This window comes from Pteropus medius, unplaced genomic scaffold, assembly GCF_902729225.1.
Source record: "Pteropus medius unplaced genomic scaffold, Ma_sr-lr_union100, whole genome shotgun sequence".
In the NCBI taxonomy this organism is placed as follows: Eukaryota; Metazoa; Chordata; class Mammalia; order Chiroptera; family Pteropodidae; genus Pteropus; species Pteropus medius.
In genome coordinates this window covers 1218002-1244332 of record NW_024344434.1, presented here as the reverse complement: position 1 = coordinate 1244332, position 26331 = coordinate 1218002, and the positions used below count along the sequence as shown (strand labels likewise).

Below are 26331 nucleotides of genomic sequence, written 5' to 3'. Positions count from 1 at the left end.
ATAATCAAATGATAAAGCTTTAAAATATATGTTTAAAAGATAAAATAAAATAAAATGTAAGTTTAAATGATATGTGCACAGAAAATAAAAATCTGAAAGTATAAACACCAGCGATGCAAAGGGCTGACCTATAAAGAAGGGAATTTTTACTTTTTTACCTTAGAGTTGATTGCTTTTAACAAGTAAATATTACTTGCATAATTTAACTCACCATAAAGATCAGAGACATTGAAAAAAATCCTACATGGAATATGCCAAATGTTAACAGCAATTATCTGAGTTTTTTTCCTGCTTCTTTACTAATACAGGTATTAGTTTTTTCTAATTCTTAATGCAAATACATTTTCTTTATAAACATTACACATAAAGCATTTTACCACCTGTACCTCCCAATTCTTGTCCCCTCCCCAGAGGTAATCAATGTTATCAATTTGGTGTATATACTTTGGTCTATGTACATATGAATATACGATGTCTATATTCACATACACATGTATATATGTACATATACATGCACATTATATATTATCATTTTGTGCTTTTTAAAACAAATAACATCAGTTTACAAATCCCTTTGTAATTTCATTCATCAAGATGTCTCAAAGATCGTCCCATATCAGTAAATAACATGGATGTCCCTCATTGTTTTAAATTAAGCAGTAATCCAGAATATAGATATACCAGTTTATCTACTCTCCTATTGACATCATTTGTTTATAGTGTTTGTCTATTATAAGTAACACTGCAGTGAATTCCCTTTTAAATGCTTCCTTCTGCAGGCATGAGGTTTATTTGGGATGGACTATATGAAGTGAAACTGCTGGGTCAGTAGAATAAGCTCATTTGTTATTTTAATAGATACCACACCAAATTGCTTGCCTAAGTGGCTGTACACAAATTTATACTCCCATTGGCAGTGTAGGCACACATCACTGCCAATATTTACTACCAAAATCCTTTACTTTTTGCCAACTTGATGAATGAAAATGGTACCCTATTGTTTTTAATATGAATTTCCATGAAAAACAGGATGTGCATCGTTTTATATGCTTATAAGCCACGTTTCCTTTTTTCTGAATTTCTTTTTATAAAATGTATCTATTTTTCCATCGCATGTTTGTCCTTTTCTCACTGACTTATCATAATTCATATATTCTGAAAACTAATCCTTTGTCTTCTTTATAAGTGCAAGTAGTTTCTCTCATTGTCATTAAATCTTTATGATTTTTTAATCTAGTATTATAGTATTTGCATTTTAACAAAGCCTTCTCCACTCTAAGTTCAGAAATATAATCATATTTTTTTCTAATAAACTCATCTTGTTTTTCATGTTTAGTTATTTAATCCATCTGAAATTTTAGTGAATGGTAGGAAGTAGGACATGATCATTTTTTAACGTCTGGCCAGATGCTAAATATCCTTTTCTTCACTGATTACATATATGACCTTTATTATATACTAAGTTTTCAAACACATTAGTTTCTATACTCCATTGACTTTTTTTGTCTATTTCTGTATCACTACACCAAGCTGTTTTAATTACTTTTAAATATTTCCAAATTAATCTTGGCTATTCTTGCACATTTACTTTTCCATATGAATCTTAAAATCAGTTCCTCAAATTCCAACATAAATCCTTCGGGATTTTGATTGAGGTTGCACTAAATTACAGATTAGATATAAATCTACCTCTTTACAACACCAGAGCTTCCACCTTGAACATATAATCTCAATTTGGGTCTTTTAAATCCTCTAGTGACATTTTTTAATAGCTTTTGTGCACACTTGAAGTTCATTATCAAGCACTCCTGAAGTCTCTTATTAGCTCTCATAACTTCTCAGTTGATTCTCCTGCAATCGTACTGTCAGCAAATGTTTTGTCACCTCCTTCCCAGTATCTGTGGTTTTTCTTACTTTTCTTACTGTATCTGCTACAGTAAAACCTGCAGAACAATTCTGAATAGTCTTGGTGAGAGTAGTCATCTTTGTCCTAGTCATATCCAACAGGTTTGCTTCAACACTTCTCCATTAAGTAGTTTTCTGGGGTAACCTTCGTCAAGTTAAGGGCATTCTGTTCTAAGTTTTTACTCAAGCATGGGGTTGCGTATCATCAATTGCTTTTTTGGCATCTGTTGAGATAAGCATGATCTCCTCCTTAACCTATAGATTCTGTGAATTACATCGATAGATTGTCTATAATTTTGAACCAATTTCCATTCCAGGTAAAAGCCCTTTATAGTCATAATAGATTTCTATTTCTGACTTTAACATCAGTATCTATAAGTGAAAAAAGCCCCTATGTAACTCTCTAATAATAAGTACACACTAAAACACAGGATTGTATGTATATATTTTTGGATTATTCATTAAAAAGAAAATATACAGGTAAAGACACGCTTAATTTTTCTTTAAAAGCTTGTATGTAAATTGAATGTTAACAAAATGAACAAATGGACCTCGCATTATCCTGTTGTTCTACTTACTAAATTCCCCTTTTGGGTTAATGCTGTCACCATCAATCCAGTCACTTACTACAGCAAGAATCACTGATGTCTCCACAACTCCTTCTATGCCTTCCCCACCCAGCCATTCACCAAGTACCAAAGACTCCACTTGTCCTTCCACCTCAGACCTCTACTGGGAGGCCATGAGATCGAATAGGCGAGGTCAGGATTTTAAGACAAACCTGGTTCCAATCCCAGTGCACATTACTGCACTGCCTTGGGTAAATTACCCCTCTAGGCTTCAATTTCCTCTTCTATAAACAGGTATGACATCAAGACTTAAGAGTTGTAAAAATTAAATGAGATAATACATGAAGAGTACCTAACACAATGCTGCCATCTAATGCGCAACCAAATGTTCACACTATCTCAAGAAGGTCTCTTTTCCTCTCCTCTTCCACTATTGTGCCCTACCTTGAGGCCTTCCAGTCTTCACCTGGTCTATGACAAGTGTCTTCTAGTCTTTCTGCCATGTGGACACTGCCACAAAAGCTTTCTAAAATATAAATCTAATCATGCAATTTACCTATTAAAATCTTTCTACTGTTTCCCAACTACCTACTAGATAAAGTTCTAACTCTTTAGCATGACTTCTAGGGCCTAGCTCAACCCACCTTCCAATTTTATCTTTTTCCACTCTATTCCAAGTGCTTTACACTCCAGCACACTGAAATGTATACTTTCTATTGACCCTCCAAGCTCTCTCACAGTGCTTTGCCTTTAGATATGTGCTGTTCTCTTTCTTGAAAGCCTTTTCCTTATTTTCTACTAAGCAAAAATTCCTATTCAGTCTACAGCCACGCTACCCTGAACAAGCCTGATCTCGTCTGATCTCGGAAGCTAAGTAGGGTTGGGCCTGGTTAGTACTTGGATGGGAGAACACCTAGGAAGACCAGGTGCTGTAGGCATAACAAATAAAAAAATAAGAGATTGTAAAATGACAAGGTCCTTGCAATCTGCGAGGTCAACGGGCGGTTCCTCTGCCGCCAAAAAAAAAAAATATATATATATAGGAGAGCATATATATATATATATATATATATATATATATATATAAAATATTGAATATTGATTAGAATTTTAAAATATATATATATATATATATAATATATATTTTAAATTCCTATTCAATTTTTTAAGACAAAGCTCAACTGGTACTTCTTTTGAAGTAAAAATTAATCCCACACAGAATTAATTACCCCATCATCAATGGTTCACTGCTATTAAAATTACTTGCTTACATATTTTTCCTCACTCATTGAGGCAACTGAATCTTATTTTATTCTTTATTAGATCCCCAGAAGCCTAGATCATTTGTGCATTCAGCGCTTTCTTTAATAAATGAAACGACGAATAAAATTTCTTTTTAAAATAAGGCTCTATTAAATCTTTCAACAAAGCAAAGCATTTTCTGATTATGTTAGCCAGACTTTCAAAGGTGAGTTTTTAAAAAGAATGTGTTTTCTTAAATTGGCCTCTACCTGTACCACAATAAAACCAGTTTTGCCCTGCTGGCAATTTTAAGGGTTCATGGAAAAATTTTAGAGCCAACTAACCTCTCTAGGAGTTCTGATTTGACACCTGCTGGCTGAAAGGCCCCTTTGAAATTACTACCCTTCAGGTGCTGGTGGTCAGCCATTATTAGGAACTGAAAGTATTATTTTGAAAGAATGTGTCTTCCATGACTTAGGCTTGTTCGCAATGAACAATTTTCTTCCAGAAGTGCAAACATCCTGTTACTTCCTCTGTCCAAATAAAAGAATTTCATTCTATTATAGTCTGCTCTTTAAGTCAGGAAACACAACTCAGAAAAAAAAAATTCGGTAATGTTATCTGTGTAGGCTGAAGTACTAAAAGAAAAGAAGAAATCCTCTTACATCTATGAACTGCCCTAAAACATACATAATTCAATTTCATGTATGGCGGTGTGTATCACCATGAGCAAAAAGATGGCACTGATAATCATGAGAGACTCTTATAATCTCTACTAGCCAAAGACAATCACAGTGGCTCCAATTAGAAACTATGGAAAATATACAAAATAAACAGGATTACCTCAGTCTTATAATATTTTTAAAGAATGCAACATGCAAATCACCAAAATATCCCCTAATTTCAGAAAAACAAATTAGACTAAAGAACCAATATTCCATGATATTTTTTAATAACTATTTCTTAATTTTTTTTAAAAAGCAACATTTTCTTATAAATAAATATATTTTACAACAAGAAAGAAAGAAAAATGAGACCTGCAGAGAGAGAAACAGATTTTAACTCAAATAGCAGAGCCTGGGGTTAATTTTTAAAAGTTTATTTGTCAATTTCAAAACCTCACTAGTGGAATAAAGAGCTTAATATAGGTACGCAAAAAGGAAGCCCTCTTGAGGTTTTCACCAGGATGAAATAGGATTAGCTTTATAGTTCTTATAATCTTCTTCACAGAAGAATGCAATTTCAGTTTCATTGGCTGAAAAAAAAAAACAGAAAATGGAAAAAGTTTTTAATGTAAAATTGGATTTTAAACAAATATGGAAACCCACATTACTTTCATTGAGTGCTTTAAGATGCCCAAAGTGAGAACGATTAGTTATTTGTTTGGTTTCACACTTCACCAAATCAACAAGAAGTATAAACTGTAATTATAAGAATCTATAATTCAAATAATTTGAAAGTAAAAACAAGAATTAACACAAGAATCTGGTTTTCAGGAAATTATTAAATTGCTCGTTTATAGTCCTCTTAACAGTCTTAGAAAGTAACAAACCTTTATTTTTTCAAATTTGCTACTCAATTACTAAAGGAGGAGGAAAAACTCTTTTTCCTCTGAAATTAGCCTGTAGGTATAATAATTTAATACTCAGAGGATCAGTAGAATATTTTACAGATCACTTTACATTCTCTCTCATGACCCATCAAAATATGTGTCTGAAGAAGTTAATTTTTTGCCTGCTTATGATTAATTCATGAGGCTTCAACAATATGCAAAGTGAAAGACACAAATTGGCTTCTACTGCAATACCTTCAAATACCTCTAATTATTCACAGGGGATATGGCACAGCTAAAGGACCCACAAAGGTTCAGAGCAGTCACAATTCTTTCAACCTAGCAGGTCAAGGACTTCGTCTTCTAAAACAATAAGTCAGCAACATTATTAATTCAGACTGGAGACAAATCTGATGGAAAGCCTTCCAATTATTAAACATGCAATTCTTTAAGGTGTTGCGCCAACAAGTTCCACATTCGTTTTTCAAATTAAACCAGAAGTTAATACAGTCTGCTTAGCTTTTACAGAAAGAGCAAAAGGGCCTTCAGAATCTCAACAAGAAAACAGACAAGATTATTTGTAATGAATACTGATCACTCAATTAACATATCCTCTAAAAACAGACAAGCAAAACTCTTCAAGCCAAATAAATAGGATAATAAGGAAGGACGCCAAGGATTACCACTTCATTTACAACTCTCATCTCATCACTAGAATTTGTCACAAAAGAAGGAAATTAAAGACAGCATGACATTTCATTAAAAATGTTTTTGTTTGGTTTAAGAATAACAAATTTAATGTTTTTCTATCATAAGTTATACATGCTCATTACAGAAATGTTGAAAGAAGAAATAAAGGCAGCCATAGTCTCATACCCTCATTCTAGTCCTACTACTTCTTCTAGATTCAATGAAGATTAATCTTGATGAAAATCAGGTTGCAAACTCTCATTACAATAAACGGTGGTGGGGGTGAGCACGCACAGGGGAGGATACAGCAGAGAGAAACTGGGAATCAATGAGGAGTAGTGCATTTAGTTACTGTACAGTTAAAACTGTACCCCCACCCCCCCCAAAAAAAGCATTTAAAAGAAAGGGTAAGAGGCTCCACACTTGGAATCAGTAAAACGTTAAAAAGGGGGCTTCAAAAACATCCAATATTCAAAGATAAGATCCTTTGAGATCTATTCTTTATATAAAAAGCTCCCAGGGTTTCCTTTTTGAGGGAAGTCTACCCAAAGGTAGACATAATTTGCAAGTGATTCTAATCATCTTTCTAGTGGAGAATGAGCAAAAGTTCCCTCTTAATAATCACAATGCAAGGTTTTATCTGACGTGCTATTTACATACAGAACTTTACACACTGCTTTTCCCACACAGCACTTCACTCAGTACACGCTAACTGTAATTACAGTTTTCACTTACTGCAGCTGACATTATCTGTACTTCTTGATAAACAAATACATTGTAGAGCTCTGCAGTACAGTAATAACAGGTTTGGAATGAACTGACAAAAAGAAAGGACTGACAAAGCATTTTTAACGTGCAGTTTTTCTTTGGTCTAATTAACTTACGGATCAATCCATTATTTACAGAAAGTATGCTCTCTCATAATACAAGCTTAAAATGAGATCACCTAAGGTAAAGATTTTATTTTCAGATGAATGCATTTTTTTTCAGGCAAACTAGACTGACAAATGAGTTAAATTCAAAACTTCAGGTTGATAAAAAATTTTCACCCTTAACAAACTGGAAAACAATACAAATTAAAAGTCAATTACTCTGAACATTCAAAAGTAATACATAAAATGGATTTTAAATTTTAGTAATGTGGTTCTCAAACAAATAGAATATGTTTTTAAAAATCTGTAAAACTCTGTTGAAAATGTTTGAGAGAAGGATATTATGTACTTATACTGCAAATTTACTCGCCAATTAAAGTGAAAAAGAATTACAAAAGGTTTTCAAGACCTCTAAAGAATCATCCTTTGTACCATTATCCCGTAAATTCTTGCTTCCCAAATTCTATTTTAAATGGCTGGAGAAGAGCCCTCAGGAAGTCTACCGTGTGCTAGTCCCCTAGGGCACCTGATTTTAAATTAAATGTGCTGCAGGCGGCAGTGCACTCAGGTGCATAGTGCCTTGGCTTGTGAATCTGAAATGAATGTGCAATCTAAAATTCAATAAGTATATTGCCAGTTCATCCCTTCGTCTTACTATCAAATGAAATCAAGTAAGAACTCTCCAAATACATCTGCAGATCATTTTAATATTGACTTTCAAGTTTAATGAAATGAACACAAGCCAGGACATTCAAACTTTGGTTATAAAATGAATAATTTTATAATGTTTCTAAACAGATCAGACACACACACACACACACACACACACACACACACACACACCTTTAACAGGAAAAATAATGACTTCAAATAAAATAAACCAATTATAAATGTAAAATTTCAAGAAAAATTCAAGGCAATATACTTAAACACCTCAACCAATCTATCTCAATAAACCACCTATCAAAAGGGTTTACTGCATAGTTTTAAATCCCTAGCCTCGTACTAGTCAGCACCAGAATAGTGGAAGGCACAGCAACTGCCATCTGAGAAAAAAAGACATGTATGTAGAGGCTTTGTGGTACAGATAATGATCAGGGCAGACTATAATGTGATAATAATTTCAGATTGTTGGCAAAAAAAAAAAAAAAAAAAAAAAAAAAGATGCAAGAAGGGCAAGGTGTGGTTTCTGCAGCGATTTGAGACCAAAAGGAAAAAGTTTCAACTTCTCTCCTGCTCCAGGAATACATCCTATCCTTCCACAAAATCCTAACCTACAAATCATTTGAAACTCTGCTCACAGCTGAGTTGTATTTCTGTTTTTGCCGAAGGTGGTCAACAATCCTGCAAAGAGTTCCCAACTACTGTGCTTTTTATTTCATATTTGCTCCAAGTGTCTGTTTTGGATCAATTGGCAGAGATGATTTCAAACTAGTGTGAAGAAAACAATTAGTAAAATAAATTTGACCTTTGATAGGACACATGCCTGTGATTTCCATAATGGCAAGGGGAGCGTAAACAGGGAAGAAAAATCTATGGGAGGTTCATTCTGACCCCTTGCTCTGGAATCTCAAATTCCCTGGGGCCCACCATCTTCCTTACCAAGAGACCGGCTACTGATCTGTTAACGATGTTAACAGGAAGAACAGCCACCATTAACATGCTGTCAAAGGAGGAAAGCATGTATGCCCCAGAATACTACTACCCCAAAAAGAATGGGACAGGGATTGAAACCTTGAGGAAACAACTGCCAACTGCCTCCTAATAAAGAAACGAGAGGCAAGGTATCCTACAATATTAGCTGTACAGATGAGATAGCCAAAAAGTGCCAGGCACAAAGACAGGGTCTGGCTGTGAGCAGACAAAAGGAGACACATGCAAAATGAAATCAAACCACAGGGAGTTTTGGAACTATTACAGGATCTGGCTTGACATGAACTCTTCCCTCAGATTAATATATGGTTTAGTCTACTGTATCTGGTTTTTAAAATTTTCCAATCAAACACAACCGGCTTTAGAGGAGTTAACCCTGTCACAATTTCTTACCTAAACCAGAGAGGATTCAAAAGGTGTAAACAGTTGTAGAAAGTAGTAAAATAAAAGAGATAAAATATCACCAAAAACAAAAACTTACATGCAAATGTATTGCTTAGGGGAATTAGTCCATAAAACTATAATTGTTAAAAACAAAGTAAAAATCTTTAAATTATAAGTAACAATTCTAGGTAAAGTGGCCTTCTTCCTTCCACAAAGCAAATCTTCTTACTTATATTTTAGCACTAAGTGCACAAAAACTTCCCCCACGTCAGGCAGAATATACAATTGGGATCTGCAATGCAGATAAAAGGCCTGGGTAGGAACTGGAGAAATTCTCTGTGAAAAAAAAAATCTTCAAACAAGTTTGTTCCCCTAATTTCTCCCCTCACAATCTTTCTTCTTCTTTCATGAATTTTGCAGAAAAGTCATAATGATAAATTTGTTACATTGGCATTATTCCCATGGCAACTGTCTGTGATCGCCGAATGACAGCTCCACAGCAAGATCAAGTGGTAAAAATGGAGAGAGTGAGGACTTGAAATTTTTCTCTTAACCCTCTTAAAAATCTAACCAGACGTGGCACCAAGGGAGAGAAAATTCCCTAGAAAAATCACACACTTCAAGGATCATTTTTACAACTCTACTCCCACTTAGAATTTTTTGTAGCTCTGCAGGGACCACTACCTCCTTCCCCTGTACAACTGTGGCTTGTTCTCCAGAGTACACCAACACTGCTGTAGGTAACAGAGGGGAACGTACAGGAGAGAAAATCATTCCAGCGAGGACAGAAGTCTCCCCTGACCAGGACTGCAGGCCTGCCAGGGCAGCAGGGCAGTGGAAGTTCTTGCACCACCCTGAAACTAGTGAAGGACTCGGGGAAAAGAACCTGATTCTGATTAAAGGCCTATGACCTTAAAGAAGAAACACAAAAAAATGGATTTGAGTCTCACCTTTATAGGTGGTTCATTACGTAGATCTGAAATTAATGACAAACCAACAACTCAATATTTTAATAAATCCAAGACATTTACCAATTGCCTTCTCCAAAATGGTTTCCAAATAAAATAAGTATTTTTGAGGGCCTACACATGTACTCCTCCAGGCTTTCATATATATTCTTTACTCAATCCTTATGCCAGCCTTCTGAAATAGGTTTAATTATTTCTCTTTTGTTTTATAGAAATCAAAATAGAAATTCAGAGAGGCTCACTGGCTTACAGAAGGTTACAAAACAAGCAAAATTCAGAGCCCTTGTTCAAATCAATTTTCTCCAACTCTGGGACTTTATTCTTTAAAATTGGTTCCTTAATTTAGAAGTAAAATATGTAAACTATAGAAAAAAATCTAAATTACAAAAACAGATAATATGGAGAAGAAATAAAAAATCGATTTCTCCCAATGCCACCTCCTGGAAAAACCATTTCTATAAATTTGGCATGTGACCTTTTCTCCATATACATATACAGACATGTAAATATATTGACATTTTTAAACAATAATGGTATCGCACAATATATTCTATTTCCAGTCAATAAATAAAGAGCTCTACGTCAGAGATTCGTAAGCAGAGAAGGTGAGAGAGAACACTGCCATCTTTTAAAAGGCATATCACACCTTCAACAAGAGTCACAGGGCTGGAGGAAGCATGTTCCTGTTGGCTTGGAAATAGATACAACAGCGCGTTAATTTTGAGAAAATCTTATTTGTCAAATTGACCAACAGAAACTCAGAAGTAATATACATTCCCAACAGTAGTATGGACGAGTATCCATTTCCCAATGCTACCACTTCTCTTCATGTCTGCTAGTCTTATAATAACTGCTGGTCCAAGGTCATCCAGACAGTAAGTGGCCAAATCAGGTTATGAACCCAAGCACTCTGGCTCCAGGCTCTAATTCTTAACCACTAAACTAACAGAATACATACAACAGTGTCTATTTTCATGTGCATTTTTCTCATGACTAATAAGGCTGAACTGTTTTTCATATGTTAGCTATTTCTTCTGTCAGTAGAATTTCTTATTTATCTTTTTCATACTAATTATAAGAGCTTTTTATAAAGTCAGGCTAATAATTTTTTATTTGTCATATATGCTGCAAATACTTTTTTATAGTTTGTTGCTTCTTCTTTAACTTTGTTTATATTTTTTATTTCTTATGTGGTCAAATCTATCATCTCTCCCCACTTCATAGCTCTGCCTTCAAGGTCATACTTAGAGACCTCTTCTTCCTCCCCAAGATTATAAACTATTGAGCTACTTTTTAAAAAACTTTTTACATTATAACATTTAAATTATCTAGAATTTATTTTGGAATAAAGACTGACATAAGGATTAAAATTTTTTTTCCAAAATGGTTTGGCAATGGGTGAAACATCATTTTCTGGATAATTCATTCTTTCCTCACTTACTAGAGATGTCAAAACCTTATCATATTGTTTTTGGATTTTTCTGGTCTTTTAGACCATGGATCTGTCAATTTCTACATCAATACCAGTCTATTATATTCATTATAGCTTTATGCTTTAACAACAAGCAGTGCTGGCTCCTAGTGGCCACATGCCTCAATAACACAGGTGCTACCTACTATAATAATATAATAGCATTTGAAAAAATGCAAAAATAAAAATTTTTTCAGACAACAGCAATCTTATGTATTCATAAGGGGAAAACACTAAATCTAGCAAATAGTATAGACAAAGAAAAGAAGTCTAAGATTTCATAACATGTTATTTAAAATCTTATTTTAACTGGAAGATATGTCAGGAACTCACTTTAGCCTACGTATCACTCAAAAGTGAATTCCTGACATAAGTGACTAATTCAACAGAACACCTGTCAAAAAATGTAAGGCTGCCTAGCACGGACCTCACTTCGAGTACCTCTTAACCAGTACATATAAATAATTATAAAAGTGTGATTTGTACTGTTTCATTAGAGTCACTGACCACCACAAAAGTATGTCAGAGACATAATGCATTTAACTGTTCTTAAAATCTTTACCCCTATTGCCAGATAATCTTTAGGTATACATATAAGTAGAATTAGAGTGACATCTAATGGTCACAAAATATGTCACAAAGCATTTCTTTAAACTAGAACTATATGCCTTTTCCAGGGTGAAAGGCTAAATTGGGCAATTTTTTCAACTGTACATACTAGGCTTCTATTTGAAATTCCATGACTTGGTTGGCCCTGAGTGATCTGGATGACTCTGAGAAAACATGCTGCATGTTCTACAAACATTTCACTTCATTATTCCACATTAGTTCTACTACCAGGTCCATTTCTCTCAAACCATCGGTTCAAATGATGCTGAAAAGAGTAAGTAGGTTAAGTGAGTAATAACCTGTCAATCACTGAAAATAAACCTCAGAATTCTGAGCACATATTCTGAAGAGAACTACTGGCATTCGAAACATTTGGCGAGCAGATATCCACTGCCCTCAAGTGATCTGAATGTTCATCATGCTCATCTTCCTCCTCTGAATAATTATGAAGTAGTATAAAGAGCACCAAGGGTAGCATTTACTTTGCAGTGAGTTCTCCAAACATAATCAGCCAGGTGTCACCAGGCGAGCCAGGAAAGCGGGTGCCCCTCACTCAGCACTGCCCAGCACTCTTTCTCACCGATTCCAGCTGCTTTCAGAGTGCTATCTTCTTTCAATAGGAGTCTGTCATCATCTTCCAAACTTAACACAAGTTCATTTGTCTAATAAGAAAGAAAACATGCATTTTATCAGTACTTATATGTGTTTCAGATTTGGTAAGGTTTCTCGAAGACAGAATTGTTACTCTGGGTCATAGCAATAATCTACGTCATATTCTACTACCATTATTATAAGGAGAGAAGTGGACAGATGGTGACTACCTACAAAGTGCACACACTATGCAAAGCTTTGGAGCTGGAACGGGTTTAAAATTCAGCCTCCACCAATGTCCAGCTGTGTGTTCTCAACAAACTACAAAGTCTCTGTAAATACTCAGTTCCCTCAACTGTAAAAAGGGGGAAAAGAATGCACCTTCTCTATTGCCTTGCGGTTAGAATGAAATGAGATGTAGCATATAAAACCCTCAGCACAGTATCAATAGCATAGCAAGCACTCTCTCTGTTAGCTGTTACTTTACTGTTCTGTTGTAGCTGCCACCGCCGCCAAGCTGTTGCTGTCGCCATCACCATCATCATCATCATCGTCATCATCATCATCATCTCATCCTCACAATTTTCCAGGAGGAATCGGAGAGGTTAAAATACAGGCCTCAGTTCCTGGTCAGCCATGGAACTGAGGTCCGAGCTCTGATCAGTCTGACTTCTGAGAGAAACAAGTTTACCTCGATGGCCAAAAGTCCACATATCTAAAAACCTTACTCTAGCTAATAAACATTTGATCCCAATACAGTCCTATTAACTGTAAAATTTCTCTGTGCAATTTGGGGTGGCAGTGGATGAGTTCCCTCTACAATATTTACAAATCCAGTTAAACAACATAGGAGAAAATTTTGAGTTCATATCTGCCCCTAAAAAAACACAAAGAAGTGACATATGGCACCACTCGTCAACCAGAATGCAGCCATGTAGCAAGCAACGTATTCTACTTCTAGAATATGACTGAGAGGGACAGTCAACAGAAAGGTCTCTGAACAGTCAAAAGAGAAGGCCCAGAATCATGTGCCACGGTTCATGCTTTAACTCGCCACAGAGCACAGGGGCTTGACTTTCAGAGCACACAGGTTCAAAGGGAAACAACTTAATTAAAAAGATCATTTTTGAATAGGTAATACATACTCAGGATACAAAGTTCTCTAAGCACATATGGACAGAGTGAAAGTAAGTCTCCTCCCATCCCCTACCCACTAGCAACCTAGCTCTCCTCTGGAAAACTTATACTAATTCCTGTGTATCTTTCCAGACACTGTCTCTGGAGGTGCACATGCAGGCAGAGATGTGCATGTAAACTTTTTTACACAAAAGCAGTACATTAAATGCTGTGTTCTAACACCTTTTTTTCTCTTAAAATATAACTTAAAGTCTTTCAAAATCAGTATCAGAGCTGCTTCAATTTATCAAGGCTGCAGCATATTTTATGGGACACACACGCACACACAGTGTCTACTGATGGGCACTTGGTTTGTTTCCAATCTCTTCTACCATAAACAAACCTGCAACCAATATCCCTGTACATGTGTCATTTGCATATGTACAAGTTTTATCTGTAAGATAAATTCCTAGAAGTAGTATTGTTGAGTCTTAGAGGACTTGCAATTTTTATTTTGACAAATATTGACAAATTACAGAGAAGTGGTATCAGTTTACATTAACACTACCGATCACTGAGAGAACCTGTTTTCCAGAACCTCCTGACTTTTGTCAGCCAAACAGGTATAAGTTAAGTGCAGTCTTATTTGTATTTATTTTATTGTGGGTAAAGCTGTGAATATTTTGTTTTTTAATGAACTTGGAGGATAATTTTTTAAATAAAATCATAGAATATTGTCATCTACTATGAAAATTAGGCTTTTCTATGAGTTAGAAAAATTTCCTCCAGTTTTCATTTGTTCCTTGATTTTTCTCATAGAATTTTTTTAAAAAGGTGCTGAATGTTTCTTAAATAAATTGCTTAATGATATAAATTGTATCAAATTTTATGGTTTCTGAATTTTCTTAACATTTAGAAAAATCTTCACTTTAAGATTACTAGTAAAATTCCATGTTGTCTTCAAGGATTTTTATTAATTTCACTTTTTAAACTTTTAATTATGAAGAATTTCAAACATACAATGTACACAGAGTAGTACAATGAACCCTCCATGTATCCATCACCTGGCTTGAACAAATTATCCACTCATGTTCAATCTATTTCATCTCTGTCCCAATGTATGGGTTTCATTTTCACATTTAAGTCATTAATCCAAAGGATATTTGTTTTGGCATAAAGAAAAGGAGATGGATTCGAGATGTCTACCCAGTTGTCCCAATAACAGTTATTAAATCCTTCATATTTTCTCCATATTTACTATATGGGTAGTAAATGTTAAATGCCATTACTAAATATGAAATACCACATTTACTATAAACTAAGTTCCAATATATATTTAGGTCTATTTTGAGGTTTATAATTTGACTTTAAATTCTATGCTATTGAACATAGCATGTTCGTGTGACAGTACCATACTGTTTTAATTACTATAGTTTCATAATATATCTAATATATGCTAGGGCTAGTCACTCTCATTTCTCTCCTTTTCCTGACTATTCTTCGCTATTTATTTTTTGCATATTAGTCCATATAATCACCTTCTTTAGTTTCTTTAAGGTATCTAGACAGTCTTTTTATTGTGGTGATGGTAAGAAATTTCTGTAGACATCTGCTAATTGTAATGAAGAAAGTCTCTAAATCTAGAAAATTGGGGAAAATAACTTCTGTGAACAACTTAAGATACAGGAGTTATTTGGCTGAGGAAAGAGACTAAGATTATAGCTGGGGTGAAAAACTTTTTCACTGGGGTGAAAAGCTTACAGGCCCTGCAGATGGGGAATAGAAGATGGGTAATGATAAAAGGTCCAGGAGTTGGATAAAGTACAAGTGAGGACAAGCAGGAGAAGTTTTTCTGAAGTTTTAAAACTGTTTCTGTAAAAAATATTTATCTTTTTCTTTATATAAGTTGAAGGGGAAACTTGAAGAATCATCCTCAGGTCTGTACTTAACTAGAATTGTTATGGTTTAAATGAAAGTTTATAAAGCCAGATTCCAGGCACATTCTAAGTAACTTAATTTGTTTTGGGAATTTCTCTTTAAATACATTGTTCACCTAGAAAAATAAGCCCAAATTATACAATTCTAACATGCCAGAAGGGATCATGTATTTTAAATATAAGAAACAATTCTAATATATTTCCAACTGAAGAAGAAAAATTTTCTGATTTTTTTAAATGGCATAATGTTGATTATTTGAATATTATAAACTACGTCTTCATTAGGATATAGGAACAATTTCCTAATTACTCGTTTTAGGAAACATAAGCATATGAACAAGCCCAACAAAGAAAAAATGCAACACCAAATGGAGAATGATATGACACACTCTACCTTTTCAAAGATCACATTTTTAAATTTTATTTTATATTTACATTATATATATACATATATATATATTCCCCTCTACAATAAAACCAAGCTTCCTATTCTCCACATTTTAGGGACAAGTTTGTAAACACTCCTGGCCCAGAGAAGAGAAAATGGATGGAGTTTGTGGCCAGACACAGGGGAGAGACGTTCCAGCATCCATATGAAGTGCAGATTCCACACCACAGCCCCAGACACACACGAGAACTATTAAATTTATATACACGAACTTTGCTATAAAAAAATAAAGTTACTGGAAAGAACCAGCCCTGCCAACACCTTGATTTTAGCCCAGTACAACTGATTTGGGACTTCTGGCCTCCAAAACTATATGAGAATAAATGTGTGTTGTTTTAAGCTACAAGAAAAAAATTTTTTAAGTTACTAATTCATAGTCAACAGGCTATGCCATTCCTTTTGTAATCTCTGGTATACATTTATTTGAAAGCTGACTGAATTTATAAAGGGCATCTATGACTAGAGAAGAGAATGAAATTAAGTGAATTCATAAATAAATAGTTCATTCAAAAATTATCATGAAAACACTCCTACGAATGAAGCATTGTGGTAGGTATTGGAGATATGAAGAATAAGATAAGCTCCCTTGTCTTTGAGTAGTTTGTATAATAGAGTAAGATTACTGCTATAATGAGGAGTCAATAAAAAGTCATGGAGATTCAAGAAAAAAGATCACTCTAGTCTATCTGTATAAGAAGTGAACCTTTGATTGTGGCTTCATAAAAAAACATTACTCCAAAAAAGAGAAAATAAAAATGTAAACACACAATACACAGTTCTCTTTGGGCAAGTAAGACAACGTCAGGATTGCAGACCATGCTTTTGTGGAATTAGGTTTGTTCCTGAAAGCCAAAGTCCTGCACTTTCTCTTACACACAGAAAGAGTCAAGTCAGGAAAAGCAGATTATTTTTATCTGGTTTTGGCTCCTTTCTTCTGGTACAGAATTAAGAAAATTAAAGAGACTGGAATGCCACAATAATAAGTGGCTTCCTTTATATGTAACATGAATTTACCAAGTTTTATGCTTATTTTATGTTAAACATTTGCTTGATATATAACATGTATGGTTTTTTTTAATCGACACTTTTTAAAAGATCTACTACTAACAGGGATATTTTTTCTTTAATGAAAAAGTAAAGCTGTAGATAGGGTACTAACATAATAAAAAATGCTATTTATTATTATGGAAAACATTTTAGAAGCACGTCTTCATTCATTTTTTCACTAAGTCAACCAACACTGATTATCTGCTACACGCCAGATACTACAAATATGAAACGTACCTTTGATTTATGTGCTTGATGAATAATCTTTAATTTATCTGAAAGAAAAAAATATGTTGTCTTTACAAAGATTATTCTAAAACTTCATTTCAAATTATAAATTGAAATGGGCGGGGGAGGTGGCTATGAAATTGAAAAACTTAAGTCCCTACCTTATGACCAGGTTCTCTTAAAAATCTAGTATACAGTAAAAGAAAAATTACTTTTTTATATCCTTATATATTTTGCATATCACTGTATAAAGATATTTTAAAGCCTTGGTTTTTGACACAACAACTGTGTGCATGCCATAAGCTGAAGTAGACTGAGCACATTTCCCTTAGAATAAAAAACAAGTGAACCACATTATCCTGTTTTTTGGAGTCCCTAAATGCTAGGATTAGCAAATCATATTTTTTTAAATTGTCTTAAATTAAGACAGACACTACCAAAAACATTTCCAAAATATCTACTAATCTCTCTTAATAAATACAGTGACAGGAGGTCAAATGATCACACTGACAAGTTGTTACCACTCTCAGAATTTAAACACTATCAAAAATCACTGGTAATTTGAACAAGGCTGCTAATGCACAAAGAATATCAATATTTGCTTCCTGGTTTCAAATATTATACAGTCTCACACTGTCTAACCTACTTTTATTCGAACCCTCCTTCAATCCTTAATCTGTTTATCTTGAAATCAAGCTAAACTGTGCTATTCCAATAAGTAATTTCTCCACATTGGGTAAAATTCTAACTCTTCTAGCAATCAATTCTTAATTATATAATAGACATAGCATTCCACAGGTTTAAATTCAGAAACTTTCTCATTCTTCACTCAGTTTTATTTAACCATTTAATTAATATATTACGATTACACACATCTAAAAATTTATTTTTATCAATCACGTTGTTTGATTCAATGAAGAATTCCAACAGGGAAATGAAATGAAATGATCTATTAAAAAAAAGACCTTGATTTAACTATGTTCTAATAATACAGAAGAACAGAGTATCTATCCAGTTAAGAACTAGCACTCTGAATTACTCATTATTTTAAATAGTCAATTTTCAATTATCTATTGCAATTCTTAATGCAAGTTCAGCCTACTCCTAGGACTATATGTATTGTTAAAAAATAAAAAGAAATCTAAGTGAAATATGCACATTAGAAATGTAAATATGCCACAACTGCTAAAAATAAGCTTAAAATATACACAAGAAAATAAAGAAATGTAGCTTTTGGATTATCTATTATTCTGAATTCCTGACTACACACTTTTTTTTCATTACAGATAGTTATCGGTTTATTATTAGAGACAAGTTAGAGAAGCCAGCAGTAATTTTGTTTGTTTGTTGTTCTTATTTTTAAATAAAGGGACCTTGCTTAAAGTTTGTTACAGTCAACCTGCAACACTGGAGTTTGACATTACCAAATATTTATCATGTTCTATATATTTTGCTAATGAGCCTTTAAATTAGAAATATCTTTGTTCTAACAAGTTCTGCAACCCCACAATAAGAAGGCCATATTTTTTAGTAAAAATTAAATGCTTTCAAGAGAAATTTTCACCAGATTTTTCTCTCCAACAGAAATTGGTAAGACTTGGGAAGGGAGTAAGAAAGGATAAATGACAAGCTAGCAAAAGGTGTTGTATTAATGTTCCTTTCTTTGTTAAATAATCTTTCATTTGTTTTTACTTCTGTAAAAACCTCCATTATAAACAGAAACAACACCTGTGGGTATTGTTTCCTTAATGCAAATTCCTTGAGGAAGGTAACCTCACAAAAACAAAAGTAATATCTTTTATTTGTGGAGTATTTAATGTATTTGCAGGTGCATAGTTTAATTTTACACAGCCTTATGAAACAAATAGGATTAGCAGCCCCTCACTGCACAACAACCAACATTTATTACACACATGCACAATGCCCAGGCAATAAGGATTTAAAACTAAGACAACATCCCCGTGCTGCAGGAACACAGCCTAGTCAAGGTAAATCAATAATAGATATAGATGCCAATTAAATAGGAGGAATACATTATAAATGAATGAAGGACTGAGAAATCTCAGACTCTAAGTGGCCTGGCTGAGAGAGCCAGCCCTTCATCCAAGGACACAGCAGACGGCCACTGACAAAACTGAAATTTGACTCTGTGCCCATTCCGTTCCCTAACAGCCAAAGTGTTCTATTCCCACAGTGCATGTAGCAGTACTGGAGGACAAAGACAGGTGAGAAAGTAACACTTGGGCCTTTTTTTAAAAACAAAGCAGCATATTGTTAAAGAGCCAAACTCAGGCCTGAGTCACTTAAAGTCTATCAAAACCCTAGTGATGGATGAATGGATAAAGAAGAGGTGGTGTATATATACAATGGAATATTACTCAGCCTTTGAAAAGAATGAAATCTTGCCATCTGCAACAACACAGATGAACCTAGAGGGTATTGAGCTGAGTGGAGTAAGTCAGACAGAGAAAGACAAATGCCATATGTGGAATCTAGAGACCAGGATAAACAAACAACAGAAACAAGCTCATAGATACAGAGAGCATTTTGATAGTTGCAAGATTGGGGTGGGAAATGGGTAAAGGGGGAGGGGATTAAGAGGTACAAATTGGTAGTTACAAAATAGTCATGGGGATGTAGAATATAGTGTGGGGACTATACTCAATAGTATTAATAACTATGTATGGTGTCAGATGGGTACTAGATTTATTGGGGTGATCACCTCAGAAGTTATATAAATGTCTAATCACTGCGTTGTATACCTGAAACTAATATAATATTGTATATCAACTATAATTGAAAAAATATATAAACATTAAAAAAACAAAAAAATAAGATTACTAAATGAAAAGAAAAAAAAGAAGTACCACCACACACTGGGTCAGGAGAGTGGAGATGATGATGCCCTGGGATCTCTATAATTCAGGGAGGAGGCAAGAGAATTAAAATGTTACTCGAGCTATATTCAGAGACTGCGATATGCTGATCAGCCCTGCAGCCAGGCCAGGACTATATTTTCAGAAGAGAGGAAGATTTCTGCTGGGATTACTAACAACCCATTCCCCACACTTGTGAAGGGGAAACAGGAACCAACAGAGTCATTCTCTGTGGCTAAAACTATGGGGAACCTATGGATTAAAGGCTGGAAACTATCAGCAGGCCTCTCACTCTACATATTCTTACCTTTTCACACTATATACACTTTCCTTCCTCACTGTATGTCCATATCAAAGGAAATGGGTTAACAATGTCTTTTAAACTATAACTCCCAAGAACTAAAGAATAATATATAAACTGAATTCCCTAGAACACTTAGGGTCCCTCTCATGAGTGTTCCTCTCTGTGCCTTTACTCTGTCTCTCTCTATTGTCACTGTCCCTCTCACTCTTCTCCTCCGAGAGACCACACTCTGTAGAGTGTTATTCCTTTCTAATAAACTTTCCTTTTGGCTCTAACTTTGGCGTTTGTGTTGAATTCTTTCTACACTCTCCACCAAAGGACCCTCTTCTCTTGGTGCAGTTTGGTCTCAGCCTCCACTTGGGGAAATGTGCCCTGTCCTGCATCATCTGGGTAACCTAGAAAAAGCCCTTAACTGCTGTGTCCATACCCTGCTTTTTTAAGCGGCATCAACAATAAATCCATACTACATACTTAAAGACAAAAAACCCTAGTGCCTCTCCAGTTTTTTCACAGATAAATGTATTCATTTTTTTTTCTGCCAGTTCCTCTGAATACTGTAGAAATACTAGGACGAAAGGGTGTTAATAAGGTGAAATAACATAAAAAGTACATTATCTACCATGATGATTAGCTGTCAGATATTCTGATGCTTTCATTACCTAAAATTATCTTTCAAAATAACTTACATGGAACACAGTTTGAATATACACACAGACAGTGCAAAAAGGGAAACCAAACTTCTTGGATTTGAAATGGCATCTGTAGATTGATTCAAGTTTGAGGTTATATTTCAAGGCATGAAAGCCAGAATTGAGAAGTTTCATATTTACTTAATTGTGCTTTTTATTCTTTTCTCTTATTCAATATTTAGTATGTAAATTCTTTAAGTCCACTAAATCAAAGTACTTTCCACTCAGTGCCTTCAATTTCTGCTTGACTACCCCTTATAACCTCACAATTAGTCTCTGTATATTAAAATGCATACACACGGTGAAGATCGTGATTTCAAAGAATTTTAGGTCATAAGTTGCTCTACCAAATGAGAACAGAATTAAAAGCAACTCCAAAAAATGATTTAAGGTAATAAAATATTTATACTTGAAAATGCCTGAACCAATTAACAGAAATATTTATTAGGTGCATCATCATTCTCAAGAGAAGTCTCAAATTCAAAGTTTGGTGAGTGTCACTATGCTGAAGGTTAATAACTGTACCATCTTTATCATGAATAGTGAAACCCAGCTTCTTGTCTTATTACTACATTTTAAAATCAACAACTGTTAATATAAAAAATTACTACATAATATTCTCAAGTTATTGGCATTTAAAAATGCTAAATCTTTTCTTTTAACTCCTTCCATCATTTCTCCTTTTCTGATTACCTAGCAAAGAAATTCATTTTAGATACAGTTTGCCAAACATGCTATTCCTCACAAACAGGCCACTTTCACAAACTACTACAATCTACTTTAACAACACACTACTAGAATGTTTATATTTTTCCTTCTTTCTTTCTTTATTATTATTATTTATGCCTACAGCATCTGGTCTTCCTAGATGGTCTCCCATACAAGTACTAACCAGGCACGACCCTGATTAGCTTCCAAGATCAGACATCGGGCTTGTTCAGGGTGGCATGGCCGTAGACCATGGACTGTGGCTCCACTGGAGCACGAACCCAGGACCTTCTGCATGTAAAGCAGACGTGCTAACTGCTATACTATGGAACCACATCCAAGAATGCCTATATTTCTAAATAAAATTCCATATTGGTTTTTATTTACAGACAGTAAATTCATTTTTAAAAACTAAATTTAAATTCATATCAACATAAAACTAATGTGAAGTTACATTAATATATTTTAAAAGAATAAGAAAAATTGGTTACCATATTTATAATTTCTGAATGGTGGTGGCAGGCTGGTCCTTAAAGGAACATCTATAAGAAAAAGATTATTTTTATTATAAAATATTCATACACTTTATAGTATATGCATAGTCTTTTGGTTCTGTTCTCCTACACCTCCAGAGAAAGCTACTTTGAAAAAACTGATAGGACACCAAATGAAGCTAACATGCCAGCAAAATCCAAGGTCATCTAAAACAATGGAATCATTGATAAGATGATGAGTTGTTAATAGCTGAACTAAGAATTCAGTAACACTATTAAATGAATCAGCATTTTATTAAATACAATCTTATGTATGTACATTTGAAATATATAGGACACGTGTGAAACATTAATTTTTATATAGTTGATGTTCGTTTATCATAAAAATCTGAGAACCCCTTGAGAGTCTTTGTGGAAACCAGTGGAAACCTTAGGGCCAGTAGTGGAAACCAATGACCTAGAATAATCTTATTACTTTTACCGAAATTCAGATAACCAACAATATAACTAACTCAGCAAAGAAAACAAAAACAGAGTAAATATTGTTTATAAAACAGTGTTTCAAATAGTATTAGTTTTAATTAGTAACATCTGATGCTACAATCCCTACAGAGAGCAATTTGGTATTACATATCAAAATAACATATGCATATATCCTTTGATCTAGCCATTCTACTTGGAGAATTCTTCGTATATACTTTGCACACTTGTGTGTATGTCTGTGTGTATGTGAAATTATATACTTACAAATATACTAACTGTAGCATTGTTTAAAAGAGCAAATGCTTAGGAAAATCCAGATGTCCCTCAATGGGGGTTCTTGTTAAATTATAATATGCCTAAGCAATAAAACATTTTTCAACTGTAAAACAACCAAAAAAAGGGGGGAAGAAGCTTTCTACTAATATGATAAGATCTTCAAGATATGCCAAGAGTAAAGAAGGCATAAGGCAGAACATTATTTTTAGTAAGCCACCTTTCCAGTAAATATGAAGAAAAATAAGAATATATCTTTGTAGTCGCCCATGTTTACCATTTTTCGTACTTTTTATTTTTGTACATCCCAATTTCCACCTGGTATCATTTTCCTTCTGTTGGAAGAAGGTGCTTTAGCATTTCTTATAGTTCAGGTCTCCTGGCAATGGCCTCTTTTTGCTTTTGCATGTCTGAAAAGTCATTATGTTTTATTTCTGAAAGATGGGAATAGATCCTAGGTTGACTTTTTTTCTCAGTACTTTAAAGATATTGCTCCACTATCTTCTGTCATGCATTGATTCTGATGAGAAATCTACTGTCATTTTCATCTTTGTTCCTCTTTATGTAATGATCCTTTTTCCTCTGCTGTTTTGAAGATTTTTTTCTATTACTAGTTGTAAGCAATTTGATTATGATATGTCTTAGTGTAGCTTTCTTCATGTTTCTCTTGCTAGGATTTGCTGAACTGCTTGGATATGTGGGTTGATAGTTTTTACCACATTTGTCAAATTTTTAACCATTATTTTTTCAAACAGGTCTTCTGTCCTCCTGTCCCAGCTCCTTTATCATGGCCTCAAATTATATGTATACTTGGCTACCGGAAGTTTCCCCATACCTCCCTACTGCTCTATTTATTTTTATTCCAATCTTTTTTCTCTCTGTGCTTTATTTCAGATAGTTTTGTTGTTATGTTTTCAAATTTACTCATCTTTTCTTCTGCCCCATATGACCTACATGTTACTCCTATCCAGTGTATGTCCATCTCAGACATTGCATTTTTCATCTCTGGTTCAGAGTTTTGTTTTATTTTTTTTTTTACATCTTCCGTCTTTAACATGCTCAATCTTTCCTCTACCTTCTTGACCACTTGCAATATAGTTATAAAAACTGTTTTAATTGTCCTTGTTTACTAATTATGTCATCTGCAGCATTTTTGGATTGGCTCTGATTGATTTCTCTTCTAATTACAATTAATATTTTCTTGCTTCTTTGCATGACTAGTAAGTTCTGATTTGAAATGGGACATTGTGAATTTTATTTCGTTGAGTGCTGTATACTTTTGTATTCCTATAAAAACCCTAAGCTTTATTCTGGAACAGTTAAATTACTTGGAAACAGATCCTTTAGCTTTTGAGCTTTGTTAGATGAGAGCAGAGCAGAATTTCGTCGTGTTCATTTTGCCCTACTATTACAGAAATTCCCTTCTAGATACTCTGCCCAATAACCTGTGAATTACAAAGTTTTCCACTCTGGATGGTGTGAACAAAAACTATTCCCACCCCTTTATGAGCTCTGAGCTCTGAGCATTTTGCCTTCTACTACCTGTAGGAGGTTCCCTACCTGGCTTCTGATAGTTTCCTTACACACTTGTGTTATTCATATTCAAATGATGACTCGTGCTCTCCAAATTGTTCCAGATGCTCTGCATATTCCAGAGCTCACTCTTTGTACAGCTCTCTCCATTCCAGTACTCTGCCACAATCATAGGGGTCATCTGTTTGTCTCCCCTGTCTTGGGGCCACTGTCCTGTGTTACTTGGTTAGCATGTGCGCTTTACATGCAGAAGGTCCTGAGTTCGAGCCCCAGTGGAGCCACGGTCCATACCCCTGGTGTGCCTGGCCCCGGGTGCCCCAGGCCCCAGGTGCACCAGGTCCCGGGTGTGCACCACAAGCACATGGGAGGAGATGCCCCGCCTTCAGAGATCCAGTTCTTAAGGGGAGACGACAACATCCATAGGTCAGGGGTGGAAGTAGGGGGGAGGATTAAAAAAAAATTGTAGAGTTAAGTATTTAAACTAAAGAATCTATAGTATATTTTGTAGTAAAAACAAGAGAGCATCACGTCAACACTGTTGAAGGAACAGTCCCTTTGTGATAAGGTGATAATGTTGTGTGACTTTGCAACTGCAAAATATTCTTTTCTAAAAAAGATGGGCATCAGGGGAGTGCTTTTTTACAAAAGAATTCCAGATAATAAATGTAGAAGGAATGATAGAGTAAGAGAAATCTCAATTTTGCAATACCAATGATTCAGGTATGGTTCATCAATAGATGCTAAAACCACTGGAAACAAGATATGGAAATAGTCTCCATGTTTATCACTCTATACACTACTTATAAATTAGAAAGGCATTTTTACAACAGAGAAATCTGGTGGATAGCTCCTTAACCAAATGATTTCATTTCGTATAATCAATAATGGGAGAAAATGGCATCTAGTACTTCCTGATGTGATGCAATGAGGAGAAACCATCTACATCAGGGGTCTGCAAATTATTTCTATAAAGGCCAGCTAATAAATAATTTAGATTTTGTGAGCGATAGAGTCTCTGCCACAACTACGTAACACTGGCAGTGAAGCATAAAAGCAGTACACAGAACGTTAAACATATGGGTGTTCCGGTAAACGTTATTTGTAATGACTGAGAGCAGGTCACATCAGCACGCAGGTTGTAGTTTGTAGACCTATAACCTACATGATAATCCTGCCAAAAATGTTTAACCTGACTTTAATCATGAGAGAACAATCAGACAAATCCAGATTGTGGGAAATTCTATAAAACTCCAACCTAGGTATTTCTTAAAAAGTCAATATAATGAAATATAAAAGAAAATGGAGAACTACTCCAGAATAAAAAAGACTAATACGACATGACTTGTAATGGAAAGAAACAGAGGAACCTTAAATGCATGTTCCTAAATGAAAGAAGCCAGTCTGAGAAGGCTACACATTGTATGATTCCAATTACATGCTATTCTGGAAAAGGAAAACTAGAGAGATGTTAAAAAGATCAGTGGTTGCCAGGAGCTTGCTGGGGGAAGAATGAGTAGGTGAAGCACAATGGATTCTTAGGGCAGTGAAATTATTCTATATGACACTGTAATCATGGCTATATGACAGTCATTTGTCAAAACACACAGAACTTTACAGCATAAAGACCTTAATGTATATAAAGTAAAAAACAAAAAACATTTAGTAGGTAAGGGGATCCCAGGAAAGAAT

General features: G+C 34.6%; 1 protein-coding gene and 1 pseudogene across 5 annotated transcripts in view; one reads left to right on the top strand and one right to left on the bottom strand.

Annotated features, from left to right (window-relative positions):
* Positions 1–3293: 3293 nt before the first annotated feature.
* On the top strand, positions 3294–3412 carry LOC120610394 (uncharacterized; annotated as a pseudogene).
* A 1387-nt stretch (positions 3413–4799) lies between these two features.
* Positions 4800–26331, bottom strand: part of CUNH2orf76 (chromosome unknown C2orf76 homolog) — a 59269-nt gene continuing 37737 nt past the window's right edge. For 3 of the 5 annotated variants that reach the window (XM_039872679.1, XM_039872678.1, XM_039872681.1), the window contains exons 4-7: positions 22351–22401; positions 17292–17329; positions 12496–12577; positions 4800–4971 (exon numbers count right to left, since the gene is read on the bottom strand). In XM_039872679.1, coding sequence (XP_039728613.1) covers positions 4895–4971; positions 12496–12577; positions 17292–17329; positions 22351–22401 — 248 coding nt within the window. In that variant the 3' untranslated portion in view covers positions 4800–4894. Of the gene's footprint in view, positions 4972–9801; positions 12578–17291; positions 17330–22350; positions 22402–26331 lie in introns of those variants that run through there. The other 2 variants (XM_039872682.1, XM_039872680.1) reach the window with 2 other exon arrangements.